We start from the raw sequence: 16,097 nt of genomic DNA, 5'->3' as shown, positions 1-16,097 counted from the left end.
TGGTTGGAAATCGTCATATACATTACGTCTAATTCAGAAGCAAATTCTCAAACAGTTATGCATGGATTGGCTTCAGCTAAGGCTCTTAATTGATCATTGTCAACATCCGATGGTTGACCACTATACTCATCATCTTTAAGGCTCGTCGCAGCCACAAAATTTCTTAAGCCATTATTGTGTTGTGCCTTCAGTGTTGGTTCCTGGATCAAACACTTTGTTGATATCGCGAGCTGTTTCAGTAGCTTTTCGACCTAACTTGAATTGAAATAAGAAAATTGTGCAAATTTGCTTTTTTTCCATCTTTTATTCAATGTTTTGTAAAAAAGATATAATTGTTTTAAAATGATTAAAAACGCTCTTTAAAATGATATATAAAGTAAAGGTATTATAACGAAAACTTATTTGAAAAAATACATTATTTGAAATCAAAATTAAAAATTCTGCAAGAACTTTCTTCTCAACCTAATACATAGATATTCGAATATTCCATTAAGGTTCTCATTTACTTCGCAAACATTGAATTAGTTAAAGAATTTAGGAACATTAATTTTCCTGTCACTAATTGACCAGTTAATGATCTTGTATATCTTTCTTGTGGTCCCTTAATCTTACCAGATTCCAGAACAAGAATTCATCTTGTCTTGGGTTTACTCATATCATTGTGCGAACAAACTCTTGTACAGAGACCTTAGGCACTGGCAGACAGTGTCTAGCAAGCATTCAAGTTCTCTCTCTCTCTCTCTCTCTCTCTCTCTCTCTCTCGTTCTTTCTCTCTTTTTTCAATTTTTTTTATTTTTGCTGGGGATGGAGCATCCTACTAGATACCAGACATTCACCCACTATTTCAGACACTCCAACTGAGAGATCTTTTCAAGGTTTTAACCATCCTTTTAAATGCAATTTGTATCTTTCTTGCACTTGATTCGCCAGATAATTTGGGAAATTCTTTTTTACAAGTCTAGTTGCTCCTACAGTTACTGAAATAATAGAGATCTTCCTAAGATTCTGATTTGTGACTTTTATTTGGGTTGCTACTTTTTCTTTGTCCCATATCACTGTCAAGTTTTCTAGATACAAAGTTGTAGGAATTGTATAGTGGACAGTATATGACTTATTACCAACTGTCCTTTTGTTTAATTTCTAGATTAGTCCTCGATGTTTACCTTTGTCCAGAGCTCTCATTTGCAAAATGGGACAAGTTTTTTCAAATTGTATTTTTTAAAATATGAAAAGAAACAAACAAAAAAATGGGTCATCAGTTTTTCTGTTTGCTTATTTTAAAAACAAAAATTTGAAAAAAAAACTTGTTCTATTTTGCAGACGGCAGCTTTGGACAAAACTTTTGTAAACATCAGGAGACTAATCTTGAATTTAACCGTTCTTTCTAGTATATGTTCCCAGGACTTTTTGCTATAATCAATATTCAACTTTTTACGGATGGTCCAGTGGAGATATTTACACATTCCATTGTATTGGATTGTATGATAGCCCCCAACAGAACCTTACAACTAGATGACAGGTGGTATTTCTGTGAAGCAGAACCTGCACTTATTGTAATTGTTGAGACTACTCATCTGTTTAAAGGTATTGGTCATCAAGCCTTGATTTTGGGCAGCCAGTTTTCTTTATCTATGTATTACTGAGATAATCAGAAAATATGTCATTCTGTTGGATCACCCATTCTACCAGTTTTCTGCAATGGAAGGTTTTAGTGTATTTTTTTTGTAGCTCTTTCGGCTATTTCTATGACAGGCTTATTTTGTGTTTCTGTCTTATTTGTAAGACAATCGTGTCCAAAATGTTTGTTCAATTTCATGATAAAAGTTGTTCTGCTACTTGATGTTGATGTATCATCGTAAGGTTTGGGTTCTGAAAGATCACCAGATATTGCCCAGTGCTCAAAAAAGTGACATGACATTGCTGGTCAATTTTGGAGCCCACCCCTGCCCCACCCGGTGCATGTGTGGATAAGCTGTTCTTTCTTTTTTTTGCTTTGTATCAGTTTTTAGTAATAAATTTGTATGGTTTACATACGTTTTCACTTTCGTCCCTTCACTTGATTTAAAAACCATATTTTACTAATTATTCTAATACAAATAACTACAGCTTCTGTGACAAACATTTCCAATACTTTAACAGTAACAATCACAAAATAAAAAGTTCAACAAAAAAAACTATTTGATAATATGCCAAGGCAATTCCATGTGCATACGTGCATTATCACATTCATCCGATTTTTTTAAAAATTTGATTGCCGAAAATGTACTGAGATATTTAAAAAAATTAATCTGATGTCACTATTGTATAAGATGTGAAACTCTAAAGTACACTTTCGGGCTAAATCAAAATATAGTATCTGTTCTGTCCACAGATGGTATTGTGGGGTTTGCACACACACTGGATATCCATAGAATGGAAATATGTTACAAATTCTTACTAAAAATTTCAAGTTTTATAAAAATTTGATTCTATATTAATAATTGAATGACCAAACAATACCATAATAATTATGTTATTGTTTCCTCATTAAATTATTAATAGAATCAAATTGTTATAAAATTTGAATTAATTTTGTTAAAATAATGTTGTTTCAGTGCCAGCCATCTTAAAGGTTCAAGATAACTGGATATGGTGCATTATTATTTATGATCCCATTCAAAAGGATCTGTTTAAAGTTGTTCATGTGAAAAATGTTGAGCCTTTTTTTTTTATTTATATTTTTCTCAAGTACAAAGTCCAAAATTCATATTCATGCAGAAGAGTTTTGAGGACACTTGCTTCGTAGCTTCAGTAAACTGAACATAAACCTTTGATATTTTTATTGATGAAAACTAAATTTACTTCAGAGAAAAAATAATGCTAAAATCTTGCCTAATAAACCTTGTTAATGCAATCTTTTCAGCTCCAGAACTATTCCAAGAACCTAGTGATTTATAACTAGAAAAATACTCTTAATTACTCGGCCAGAATAGTCTTGCACCACTTTTATGTCCCCCTTATCAAGATTGAAATCAAAATATAATGTTACTAAACCTTATGTTTAGAATCCTTATTCTAATTTTGATCAAAATCCATTGCATAATTTTCATTCTAGATATGGTGCATTATTATTTATAATCCCATTCAAAAGGATCTGCTTAAAGTTGTTCATGTAAAAAGAAATTTTTAAAAATTTAAGGGCTCTTAAGAAAAAATTCAAATTCAAGGAAATTTACTTATTTAGTGTCTCACAACTATGGATCAAATACAGTGCAAATCTCAAATATTTAAATTTTCAAATAATTCATAGAAATTGAAATATCGGGATTATTTCTTATTGTTAAAATTTCACAAAAATTGGATGTATCTGAAATTTCACAAAGGGTTTACATCTCCATTGCATAAAACTAAATACAGTTCACATTACACAACAGCTATGTTCCAAAATTCATAATGATTGGGTTATTAGTTTAGGAGGAACCTATACATAAAAATATATAAACATATATACATAGCTAATTTGTAACATAATTTATCATATTCGCACATACATACATACATACATACATATATATATATATTTATACTACACCGATGAAGACTGAAGGATCGGTCGAAAATTGTTTACTTATGAAAAAAGTTTTTTTAATTTTTTTTTCATAATATTATTTTGTATTCCTGCACGTCACCAATTAAAAACGAATAAAGAAAAGTTATAAGCTTTTATACTTTTCGCATTCTTTTTTATTCATATATATATATTTATATATATATATATAAGAGAGAGAGAAAGCCAAACATACCATTTTGATATTAAAGTCTGGATTCTTTCATATGATAGTATCTGCAAAAATTTGTGTTTTTGAGCACAAGTCATCCATAATACTTACTTTTGCCTTTCAACTTTAATTAATTTAGAGATTATTTTTAAGTGTCAGTCACACACCTTAAGCACAAACATAATTTCCAGAAGTTTTTATCTGTGATTATTAAAGCTTTTTACACAACGTAAATAAAAACAATTCTATGACAAGTTGTATATCCAAAAAGAAATTTGTATACTAAATTTTAGTGCAAATGACGTGGCCTTCCCTGATATTTTTGCGTAGATCGATCTGCAGGCCCAACACTTTAGGTCGAAGGATGAAGTAAAAATCCTACAATTATTCAGCAGAAATGTTATCCCAAAGACAAATCGATTGGCTGGTATGATCATGCAGAGCATTTGACTTCCTGATAAATCGCAAAGGAAGATTCGGAAGCAATTTGGACAAGACCATGTTGAGTGTGAGGGTAGTTGACCTGCTCAATGGTAAGCTTGAAAAATGTCAAACATCTGATCTTGTGCAAGGGGAAAATAATTCGAGATGAAACTGATTTTAATTGAAAAAAAAATATTAAAGTAACAATTCTGAAAAAAAAAAATTCAGATGGAATATAAATCCTTCTAGACTGATTTTTTTTTTCCAGTGCTGGTTCTATACTAAAAAGCAACTATCTGCCTAAGTCTACCCTTATTGGGAAGCCATGAAATCAGCAGACTTGTTGTTTATTGACTTGACAGAAACAAAACAAAAACAATTTACAATTTCTAAATTCTAAAATTGTTTTGTTTCTGGCAAGTCTTCAGGATGTCTACACACAATTTCTCTTAGCCCTACCATTAATCCAAAGTCAAAGTGATAAACCTCCTCATCCTCCTATAATTGCACAGAGACTTAGAGTGGGGGTTAGTTTCACATAAATTTAATGTAAAATAATTCATGATTTCAAAATCATTCTAGCATTTTAGGGCAGTTAATCAATTTCTTTTTTTTATGGGAGATAAATTATGTGCATTTTTCTTTCAGAAAAGATCTGTTTTTTAATTTTTGTTTGTTTTTTAGACACCTATGTGTGACTCACGGCAGAATTTTGTTTGGTAGGGAGTTTGTTACACATACTCAGCATTATTGTTAGGGCTAAAGAATGTTTTAGGAGGAAGGCTTGCCACTCGTACCTAGGGTAGTATTAAAGGAGTTTTTTTTTTTTTTTTGACACTGATATTTACTGTTATTGACTTTGGAAAATGTTATAACTTAGATTTTGAACATCAAATTACTTTTAAATATGCAAACTTGCATAAATGAGGGTGTGAAACTTTACAAGAATTAAGACAAACAGACAAAAATAAGGTTTATTTAAAACAAGTGACGTCACTCTAACAGAAAACATAACATTTGGGAAAAAAGTATCAAGTATTTTTTTCCCACCTATTTAAAAATCAAAATAATTTTTTGCTAAAGCTGACAAATTGTTCACAAATTTTAGATGAATTTGATTTTTATTTTCAATTACATTTCTTGTTCTTTTTCTACTGAGTGACACATTTTTTTAAAACTTTCCAGTTTAAGATGTTTTTTTATTTAACTTCATTAGAAACTGAGCCCCATCTACAAATAAATATTGATTTTTTTTTTTATAATCTGGTAGATTGGTGTCCATTTGATAATAATCCACTGAGAAAAAGAGAGGGGGTACTGCTCGTACACGTGAACTAAAAAAAAAAAAAAAATCAAATTTGACACTTTTGATTGTTCAGAGCAAAACACTGTTTAATTCACCATTAAAAACTAATGCAATGGATAAAAGTGCATGGAATTTACATTTAGAAAGTTTATTTACTTTCCTTTTCAACCATATAAATATTTTTTTTTAATTTATCCAGAAATTGCAAGTTGAACAGGTGAATGCTAGTGGACTGGTTGGGATTGCTTTAATTATATATTCTGATAAGAAAATAACTAATTAAACTAATTATATTATGATAACAAAATAGCTCTAATTAAACTAATTATATTCTCATAACAAAATAGCTCTAATTAAACTAATTATATTCTGATAACAAAATAGCTCTAATTAAACTAATTATATTATGATAACAAAATAGATCTAATTAAACTAATTATATTCTCATAACAAAATAGCTCTAATTAAACTAATTATATTCTCATAACAAAATAGCTCTAATTAAACTAATTATATTATGATAACAAAATAGATCTAATTAAACTAATTATATTATGATAACAAAATAGATCTAATTAAACTAATTATATTATGATAACAAAATAGATCTAATTAAACTAATTATATTATGATAACAAAATAGATCTAATTAAACTAATTATATTATGATAACAAAATAGATCTAATTAAACTAATTATATTATGATAACAAAATAGCTCTAATTAAACTAATTATATTCTGATAACAAAATAGCTCTAATTAAACTAATTATATTCTGATAACAAAATAGCTCTAATTAAACTAATTATATTATGATAACAAAATAGATCTAATTAAACTAATTATATTCTGATAACAAAATAGCTCTAATTAAACTAATTATATTATGATAACAAAATAGCTCTAATTAAACTAATTATATTCTGATAACAAAATAGCTCTAATTAAACTAATTATATTCTGATAACAAAATAGATCTAATTAAACTAATTATATTATGATAACAAAATAGCTCTAATTAAACTAATTATATTCTGATAACAAAATAGCTCTAATTAAACTAATTATATTCTGATAACAAAATAGCTCTAATTAAACTAATTATATTCTGATAACAAAATAGCTCTAATTAAACTAATTATATTATGATAACAAAATAGATCTAATTAAACTAATTATATTCTGATAACAAAATAGCTCTAATTAAACTAATTATATTATGATAACAAAATAGATCTAATTAAACTAATTATATTCTGATAACAAAATAGATCTAATTAAACTAATTATATTATGATAACAAAATAGATCTAATTAAACTAATTATATTATGATAACAAAATAGCTCTAATTAAACTAATTATATTATGATAACAAAATAGATCTAATTAAACTAATTATATTCTGATAACAAAATAGATCTAATTAAACTAATTATATTATGATAACAAAATAGCTCTAATTAAACTAATTATATTCTGATAACAAAATAGCTCTAATTAAACTAATTATATTCTGATAACAAAATAGCTCTAATTAAACTAATTATATTATGATAACAAAATAGCTCTAATTAAACTAATTATATTCTGATAACAAAATAGCTCTAATTAAACTAATTATATTATGATAACAAAATAGATCTAATTAAACTAATTATATTCTGATAACAAAATAGATCTAATTAAACTAATTATATTATGATAACAAAATAGATCTAATTAAACTAATTATATTATGATAACAAAATAGCTCTAATTAAACTAATTATATTCTGATAACAAAATAGCTCTAATTAAACTAATTATATTCTGATAACAAAATAGCTCTAATTAAACTAATTATATTATGATAACAAAATAGATCTAATTAAACTAATTATATTCTGATAACAAAATAGCTCTAATTAAACTAATTATATTATGATAACAAAATAGCTCTAATTAAACTAATTATATTCTGATAACAAAATAGCTCTAATTAAACTAATTATATTCTGATAACAAAATAGATCTAATTAAACTAATTATATTATGATAACAAAATAGCTCTAATTAAACTAATTATATTCTGATAACAAAATAGCTCTAATTAAACTAATTATATTCTGATAACAAAATAGCTCTAATTAAACTAATTATATTATGATAACAAAATAGATCTAATTAAACTAATTATATTCTGATAACAAAATAGCTCTAATTAAACTAATTATATTATGATAACAAAATAGATCTAATTAAACTAATTATATTCTGATAACAAAATAGATCTAATTAAACTAATTATATTATGATAACAAAATAGATCTAATTAAACTAATTATATTCTCATAACAAAATAGCTCTAATTAAACTAATTATATTCTCATAACAAAATAGCTCTAATTAAACTAATTATATTCTCATAACAAAATAGCTCTAAACATGTAAAAGCATTCTTATGTTCATATTTTTATTTATTTATTTTTTCATTCGTTCTGAAATAAAAATCAACAAAAAAATCATGTTGTTTAGTCATGAGTCTGCTGCTACAGATAGATTTCCTTACAAACTTAAATAGAAACGATTTTTTTTCTAGGTTTATAATTTTAAATTGCTACAATTATACTTTTAATCGATAAAAACACTAAGAAGATTGAGTTACTCAATAGTGGGTGTTCTTGGCCTTCGGGCCGGGATCAAAGTGTAGTATCTGTTCTGCAGATGCTGCACTTAAGGTAATTTGTCCCAGTCAATGGAGGGGAAACCCTCTATACTGGGACAATTATTATTTTTGGTCCCAACCAGAGTGCCCCTTTTGCTTTTTTTGGGGGGGAGCTGGTTTAACCCCACATTAAAAACGACCTTGTGTCACATTTTGCTTTGGTGGGAAAGCAAATAAATACTAATACTAATAGTGGGTGTCCGAAGAAAATTTTTTTTCAAAATTTTCAATACTTGTCATATTTGAAAGCTTTATTAACACAACAAAAAAACGAGTGATCAGAAGTATTTTGGACACCTCAAACTATTAAAAGTGATGTGCCGATTAGTTTCTAAATTTCATAAACAAAATTCTTTATACAAACGCGGTACAAGCATTTAAAAATCAGGGGAGGGGCAGCCAGTAAATTTTCAAATGTAAATCCAATCATTTTGCTTGGATGAAACTAAATATCACTTACATCCTTATTTTTTTATAGGTTACTGTGAAGATACACAACCTACTTCCATATATGACCTACGTGAGCAATTGTGAGCCTTAAAACGCTCATTGTTTGGCCTTGCACCTACGATGCTGTTCTTTTATCAGTTTATATCTGGTAAATCGGTCCCGATGATACAAGATCTCTGAAGGACAATCCAAGTGATCCAACCTTGCCATTCAATGTGCAACATGTTACAGTGTGAGACTGTAGAGGTCTGGGAGCCAGCTAAATTCGACTTAAGGAACTCTCGCTGGATATCTTGCACAGCCTTTTCAGCAAAAGGGTTAGTGTTGGATTTTTTAGGGTTACCTGTCTCTATTGAGATATGATGGGGAAGCAGAAACTCATTATTTTTTAGGGACTTGAAACTAGGTGGTAGAATCTGTCCTTATAACTGCAGGTGGATTATTAATGTATCTGATGGGCAAGCAGGTTGTTAGAATAACCTCCCACAATGTATCCCTTTTCTCATTAGTTGTCTGTTCCTCTTGATGATATAAGCAGCTAACATAGGCTCATGAGGGGGGGGGGTCACAGAACCGAGGCACAGGTACAAGTGGGGAACTGCTCAAGGAAGTGCATTGGTGATATGAGGATACAATTTTGTTCACAACTTCAACCAGGTCCAAGGTATAAAAGTACCAACTCACTACTTGTTGCATCTGGTGTTTGGTAGCGTGTTTCGGGTAGTGCCATCAGTAAGGCATGCAGGGCATGTCGTTGGACAATAATTGCATCCTGTTGTGGAAGAAGAGGATTCTTCCGGCAAACAACTACAAGGCTGTCTCATGCTAATGTGATACTCTTCCTTAATGCCGGTAAGCGTCTTTGAAGGGGGAGTCCTCTGCATTAGTTGGAGTATTCATTTTGGATTTCTTTCCATGTGGGATGATGCTCTGATTATCTTTACAAGTGAAGTCCTAAACATGGCAGCCTCCTCTTGCATCCACAAGAAGTTGTAGACTTGACATATCAGATGCCTGCACTCGAGAGTATTATAGCTGATAAAATCAACAGTAAATTTACTCTGTCAGCAATATGTTGGATGGAATCATTAGACTTCTTAACTAGGAAAGAGGGGTTTACATACTCTGCTGCTATTCCGATATCTTCAGAACAGGAAAATACATTGATGTATTTTCCTGTTGTATGTGGTTCACTGATAGTGTTGACAAGCCGTACCTGCCTCCTACACTCTTTGTGATTATAGGTAGTGGCCATGATTTATCTGATAATATGCTGCCTGAATCTCAACAAGGTTCAATGGCAAATTCGGCGTCCTCTTTATCAAGCATGGAGAGTTCCAAATAATCACCAGATCAAACTGTGGTTTGATGGGGTAGGGCATGCAAACCTGTCTCGTGTTAGGTGGTGATATAGTTGAGCCATACTCAAACTGGGTGTCGTCAATTCATATCACAGATTTAGCAGGTCTCACTAAGAGATCATTCCTGCACATGAATGAGGTATCACCAAGTATCTCAAAATCAAGGTCTTCAATAAGCAGCCCCTCAAAGTAACGTTCTCTCTTCAGACTGAGCATAGGGTCTCCAATCACATTGAGTGGTGAGGATCCGTCTGCTTGGGAAGTTTTCATGATTTCAATGCCCAGGTGCTTGGCTGTTGAATTATGTTCCCTGTGGTGCCACTGTCCATAACAATCCTCACTGGATGGTGATTTGAGAACATGTTGATGTTTTCATTCACTGTGAGGTTGTCCTATTTTTGTCCACTATGTGTAAATCACTTTTAAGAAGTGAGCTCCACATCATTGAGGATGTGAAGGATTTGATGAGCCTTGGTCATATATCGATGGTTTGATTCAGGAAGGTAACTGCAATCACTCAAGAAATGATTTGCGTTGGATCTCTTAGTCTGACTACACAGAGGGCAAGTTTTGCTTGATTGAGGTTTCTTAGCATGACAGTGTGTTAGTAAATGTCCAACTACTCATGGATGCCTCATTTCACTTGTACGGATAATTGTGTAAGCATGAAATGCTAGTGGCTGCAGGTATATAAAACTAATTATACATATTCTTATTTCCAGGTAACATGATTTTAAATTGCTCAGTACCACAAGAGAAAGTAGGTTATGATTTTACTTTTAACAAATTAAAACAGGAAAAAGATTGAGTTATTTAACAGTGAGTGTTTGAAGAAAAATTTTTTTTAATTTTCAATACTCGGCATGTTGAAGTCTTTTTTTTAACACAACAAAAAAAAAAAATGAGCTGTCAACAGAATTTCGGACACCCGAATCTATTAAGTGACATCTCTTCTAGTTAATTTCCAAATTTCATTTAAAAATTCTTAACATAAACACACTATGACCATTTACAAATCAAGGGGGCTCATTACAAAATCTTACCAAAAACATAATTTTATGATGGTAACATTTTTATCACTTTATTTGCTTAAAACTCTTAAAATATATAATGTACATTATTATTTATTAATTCATTTGAAAGGATAATTCATTTCTGAACAAAACGGTGGAACTTGAGGACTTAAGGTGCTTTAGTTTTTAAAATATAACGATTTAGCAGAACCCCCTTGAAATCTGTGATTATCCAAAGCGTTTTACTATCGGTGTGTATTGCTACTTAAGCATTATTGAGTCTAGTCAATACTAAAATGTGTGACCATTTGGTAATACCAGGTGCTGTATGTGCTCTGAAGCCTGGAGAGATGGGCGCCCTCAGATTATTCTTACTCAAGACACATTGCATGAAATAATGCAGTGCCCCCTCCTCATAAGGGACTCATCCAGCCACCAACATGCAGAAATTTAAATATAATGTGAACAAACATCTCGTTGCATAACTCCTTACTTAGTATACTCCTATAAATCTGGCCCCTAATTCTTAGTATCCCTTACGTAATTGGCTGAATGTGAGTATATATTGTCTTTTTTTTTTTTATCTCCCAACATCATTTCCTTTAAAGTAATTTATAAGTAATGATTACTGAGTTTTGCAATAAAATCTAATCTTACAAAATGTTGACATTTAAATCCCATGAATACATTTTGTTTTGTTTTCTCATGTTTAGAAATAGTGAACTTTGGTTATAACGATACAACGAAAGAAATGTTTGAATAGTCAGAAGCTAATATGAATCTAATAATTTCAAAACAGAAAAAAAAACTTACCAATATTTTTCATTTTGTTGTCGTTTCGTATTAATGGTAGGGAGTTTTTTGGTTGGAAATACATGTGTGAATAACGTAGCATAAATTATTACTAAGAAGATGGGAGGAACGGATGGAATGTTGTTTCATTTAACAAGAAAGTGAAACTGGAAATCAAATAGATGTTACAAGAAAAATTGTTTCACTTTAGAGCATTTCTTTTATTTTACTTGATTTGAAAAAAAATTATTTGGTATTTTTTATGATACAAAATATGTGTATTTTTGTTACATAAATTGTTTTTTTTTTTTTTTTAGTTTAAACGAATTATTATTATCACCATTACATTAGTTGAATAACAGTAACAGGTAGATGATATTTGATCTTACAAGTTTATTTTATAAATTAAATCCCAAAATATTACTATTATATAAATGTGAGTCGAGGCTAAAGGAAAAAAAATGTTGCTTTATATAATATATGGGAAAACATGTATTAAAAAAAATAGGTACTTGACAAGAATTCACTTCATGATGAAACAAAAAAGAAATATCTGTATGATGTACATAGCCATGACAGAATGAAAATATTGTACATCAAAAATAAATTGATTAAGTTTTATTTTTAAATTAGCAGGTGGCCTGGTCATAAAATACACTGATGTGAGATTTTGATTTATGCAGATTTCATGTTTATTATTATAGAGTCAATACTCTATAGCTTACTTGTAGCGGATATGATCCTGGCCGGATTCAGCCGACTTCCTTTTGAGCATGAATTGCATTACAGACAATCGCAGTCCAGTTTCGACAATCCTGGGCAGCTTCCAGAGAATGACTAGCCACTCCCAATTCCAACGCCGGACACCAACTACTTGTGGGACCAATAGTACCACCAGGTCGTCCTTAATTGCTGTCACCCAGGTGTGTTCAGCTACCCATTAACACGTCTGTGCCAGCCAGGCAAAGAGGAGGAAGAGAGGACCTTGCAAATTAGCTCTCCCTCTGTATGTCCAAACTAGCAGAGACATCGTTGAAGAAGAACGGATGATAGAGGCGTAGGTTTAGTTATTTGCAGAGAGAAGAAACCGAAACACAATCTCCATGGCAACAGCGCAGAATGCTGCGAAGACGGTCATTGTTTAAGACTTACAGTTTGTGCAAATCCACTACTCTTGCAAGCCACATCTTGCAGCCATAGAGAAAGATTGTTCTCACCATCGTCTGATAGATGCATCCCTTTGTGTCTAAGCATATTTCCTGTTGGGACCACAGAGACCGGTTGAGACGGAAGAATGTGAACCATGCTGCTCCTATTTACTGTCCAACCTCAGGCACTGCCTGCCCAGTCACATTATCTAGGTTAATTACATCCAGCATGAGCAACTGTCAGGTACCCTGATTAGTCAGTGAAGACATGACCTTTATTTTGTAGACATTAATGCACATCCCTAATCTGCGGGCGACATTCTGCACTTGGTTGAGTATAGCTTGCATATCCTTGCCAGTCAATCTCAGCAGAATTATTTCATTTGCATAAGCAAGATCAAACACGTTCACGTTTTGCAACATTGCAACCCCTTCTTGACATGAAAGGACTTTGTTGAGTATATAATCGATCACATAGTTGAAAAGAATGGAGGAAAAGGCACAATCCTGCCAAACGCCTGATCTCACTTTGAACGTTTCTGACTCTTCACCGTAGGCCCATACATGGGCCCTCTTAGACCGATAGTAACTTTGAACAATTGTCAATAATTTTGCTGGCATATCATCTGCCTGCATGATTCCCCAGAGTGGGCCTTGATCAATAGAATTGAATGCAGCTGCAAAGTCAACAAAGCAGCTGACGTTAGTTTAGTTTTTATTTTTATTGTGTTTAAGACTATAAAGTGTTTTGAAACATGATTGATGTTTGTCCATTACTTTTATTTTGTCAGATAATTATCCATGGATGTGCAGTTCACCATCTGTAGCTGTATTTGATTGGACTAAAAACCCAATATTTTTTGCAGTGCTCAGTACATATGTAGAGCTTTTATAATTGAAATTATATAAACATCAGAAAAACTCAACATGAATTAATCTACTTTTCAATGATGTTGTCTCATCAGGGGTTAAGCAAGGGTTTCAAATAATTAAATGAAAGGTTACATTGATACATAAAGAAATTTAAGAATAAATGAATAAAAAAAAAAAGGTAAAATAAAACACAAAATTAAAAACAAAAGTATTTTTCCAATTAAATCAAAGTAGTTTTGTTACTAAAAAAATTGTTTTTCAGTTGAAATTTATGTAAAATTTCATTCTCAAATATCATCCGAACTAACTAGAACCTTCTATTTTATGTGAACTTTTTTCATGATTTTAATATCAATAAACCATATCTCCAGGGTTTTTTAAAAATGTCGCTTTGATTTGTGCACAGTGTAATTCAGTATTATACAAGAATTTTGTGTTTTTTGGTATGACAATTTCTACTAAAAATCCTGCAACTTCAGGGTTGACAAACTAGATAGTTTTGAGACAGCCACAAAGTAAGATGCCTATATTCTTTCCTGTCACTAGATGCTACAAGTACGGCTATCATCACTTGACAATATATGGCTCTCAAAAGAAAAGAAAAAAATTGTTAGCAGTTTAGACATACCCACTCTACTTCATTCTTTTCAACATCAAAATTATGCATGTTATTTTTTTTTTCTTTTTGTCAAATATATGTTGCATAGTTTCTTGCTCTCTTCACTGCAATATGTTGTGTCGTTCACGTCTCTTGCTCGTGTTAAATATTTTGCGTGTTCTTTTTACTATTCTTTCAATGTATAGCTATGTAGTTTCTTCAGAATTTTTTACTTTTCTCTTGTAATATGTTGTCACTTGTTCCCTCAATTCATGTAATCTATTTGTCGCTACTATCAATCTTCTTATCGTTGCTTCTTCTCACTGCTGTGTTGATTTTGCGACTAGGTCTCCTGTGGCTCATCATATAAGTTCTTCATTGCATTATTTCTTTTTCTTTTTTTTTTCTTTTTTTACAAAGGCATCACCACTTATCAAGGCCAAGAGGCCACCCGAGGATTAGGGTTAAAGAGTGTACAGTAGACAATTGGATAATAAAGTAATCGTTAGTAATGGAAATTCGGTAAATTTGTTAACTTATATGGAATGGCACATCAAAAACACGGCACATCAAAAACTTGTTTACTTTAGACTTGAAGACAACGATATTGTAGTCAGCTGGAAAGCAGGAAAACGGAAGACAATTCCATAGGTGTGCAGTTCTAAAAAGAAGCTTTGTTCATAGAATCTATGTTTAGGTTTAGGCACAGATAAAGAGTGGGGGAAATTATTGATAGTGTTTTCTCCTAGACAGGTGTTTCTTGTGAAAGTTTGGCGAGAGAGGGGGGGGGCATAGGTTGAAGCTCAGTCGAGTACTTGCCATGAAAATAACAATAAAGCAGAAAACTCGCAACATCTCTTCTGTGAGAAAGAGGTTGCAGGGAAGAGAAAAGGACATCTCCTACGATGCTACAAAGTCTATTTTGAACTCTATTAAGGCAGGATAAGTTCTTTCTAGCAGCTCCTGCCTAGATATGGCAACCGTACTCCATCCTTGGACGTACCTGGCTTTTATATAGATAGAGAATTGCATCAGCAGTGAAATATCTACCGGATCGATAGAAGGATCCCACTATTTTTCCAGCGGCCTTGGCAACGGATTTAATGGATGTGTTCTATTTCAGATCAGGAGTAAATGTCAAGACAAGAAGCTTGTCAAAACATGAGGCCTCCCCAAAACAAGAGCCATTCATTACAATTGATGCCAGATGGGGATAAGAGCGTTGATGATGTAAAGATAAAATCTTGGTTTTAGATGCATTAAAAGTAACAAGCCACCTCTTTCCTCATTGTACCACTTGCTCAAGATCAAAGGAGAGAGAATCGGAGAGAACTTGGTTGTTTACGGTCTTAGATGTGCAACCAAAGATAGCAGTGTCATCAGCATAAATGTCTATGAATGATGTAAGGATGTGATTTGGAAGATCATTAATGTAGATCAGGAAGAGAGTTGGGCCCAGGATGGACCACTGAGGGACTCCAGCATTAATACTGTGAGCTTCTGATTTCTGTCCATCAATATTATGAATCTATTAGAGAGAAATGATTTAATAATTGAGAAGACATTTCCAGCTATACAATTTTGGAGATTTTGTGAAGTAAACCTTTATGCCATACTCTATCAAAGGCCTTTGATATGTCAAGAGCAATTGCCCTAGAAAGGTAGCCT

The 16,097-nt window shown here is 31.5% G+C and overlaps 2 protein-coding genes across 5 annotated transcripts in view; one reads left to right on the top strand and one right to left on the bottom strand.

Annotated features, from left to right (window-relative positions):
* Positions 1–16,097, top strand: part of LOC145242445 (uncharacterized) — a 37,136-nt gene that overhangs the window by 11,438 nt on the left and 9,601 nt on the right. The window contains exon 1 of one of the 4 annotated variants that reach the window (XM_080105501.1): positions 1,436–1,584. The exons of 2 other annotated variants lie outside the window; for them this stretch is intronic. The gene's annotated coding sequence lies outside the window, so the exon portion shown is untranslated. Of the gene's footprint in view, positions 1–1,435; positions 1,585–8,808; positions 8,962–16,097 lie in introns of those variants that run through there. One more of the 4 variants, XM_080105502.1, reaches the window with a different exon arrangement.
* Positions 13,199–13,594, bottom strand: LOC145242841 (uncharacterized). The gene has a single exon (XM_080105959.1). The coding sequence runs from the start codon at positions 13,592–13,594 to the stop codon at positions 13,199–13,201; it is 396 nt and encodes a 131-aa protein (XP_079962085.1).

Source organism: Euprymna scolopes, chromosome 21 (genome assembly GCF_053919585.1).
Source record: "Euprymna scolopes isolate OS-2025 chromosome 21, ASM5391958v1, whole genome shotgun sequence".
Classification (NCBI taxonomy): domain Eukaryota; kingdom Metazoa; phylum Mollusca; class Cephalopoda; order Sepiida; family Sepiolidae; genus Euprymna; species Euprymna scolopes.
This window is presented reverse-complemented; position numbering and strand designations above follow the sequence as displayed.

What these genes read in the sequence shown, in the direction of transcription:
- LOC145242841 (XM_080105959.1), bottom strand. Translation starts at nt 13,594, where the DNA reads ATGCAGGCAGATGATATGCCAGCAAAATTATTGACAATTGTTCAAAGT.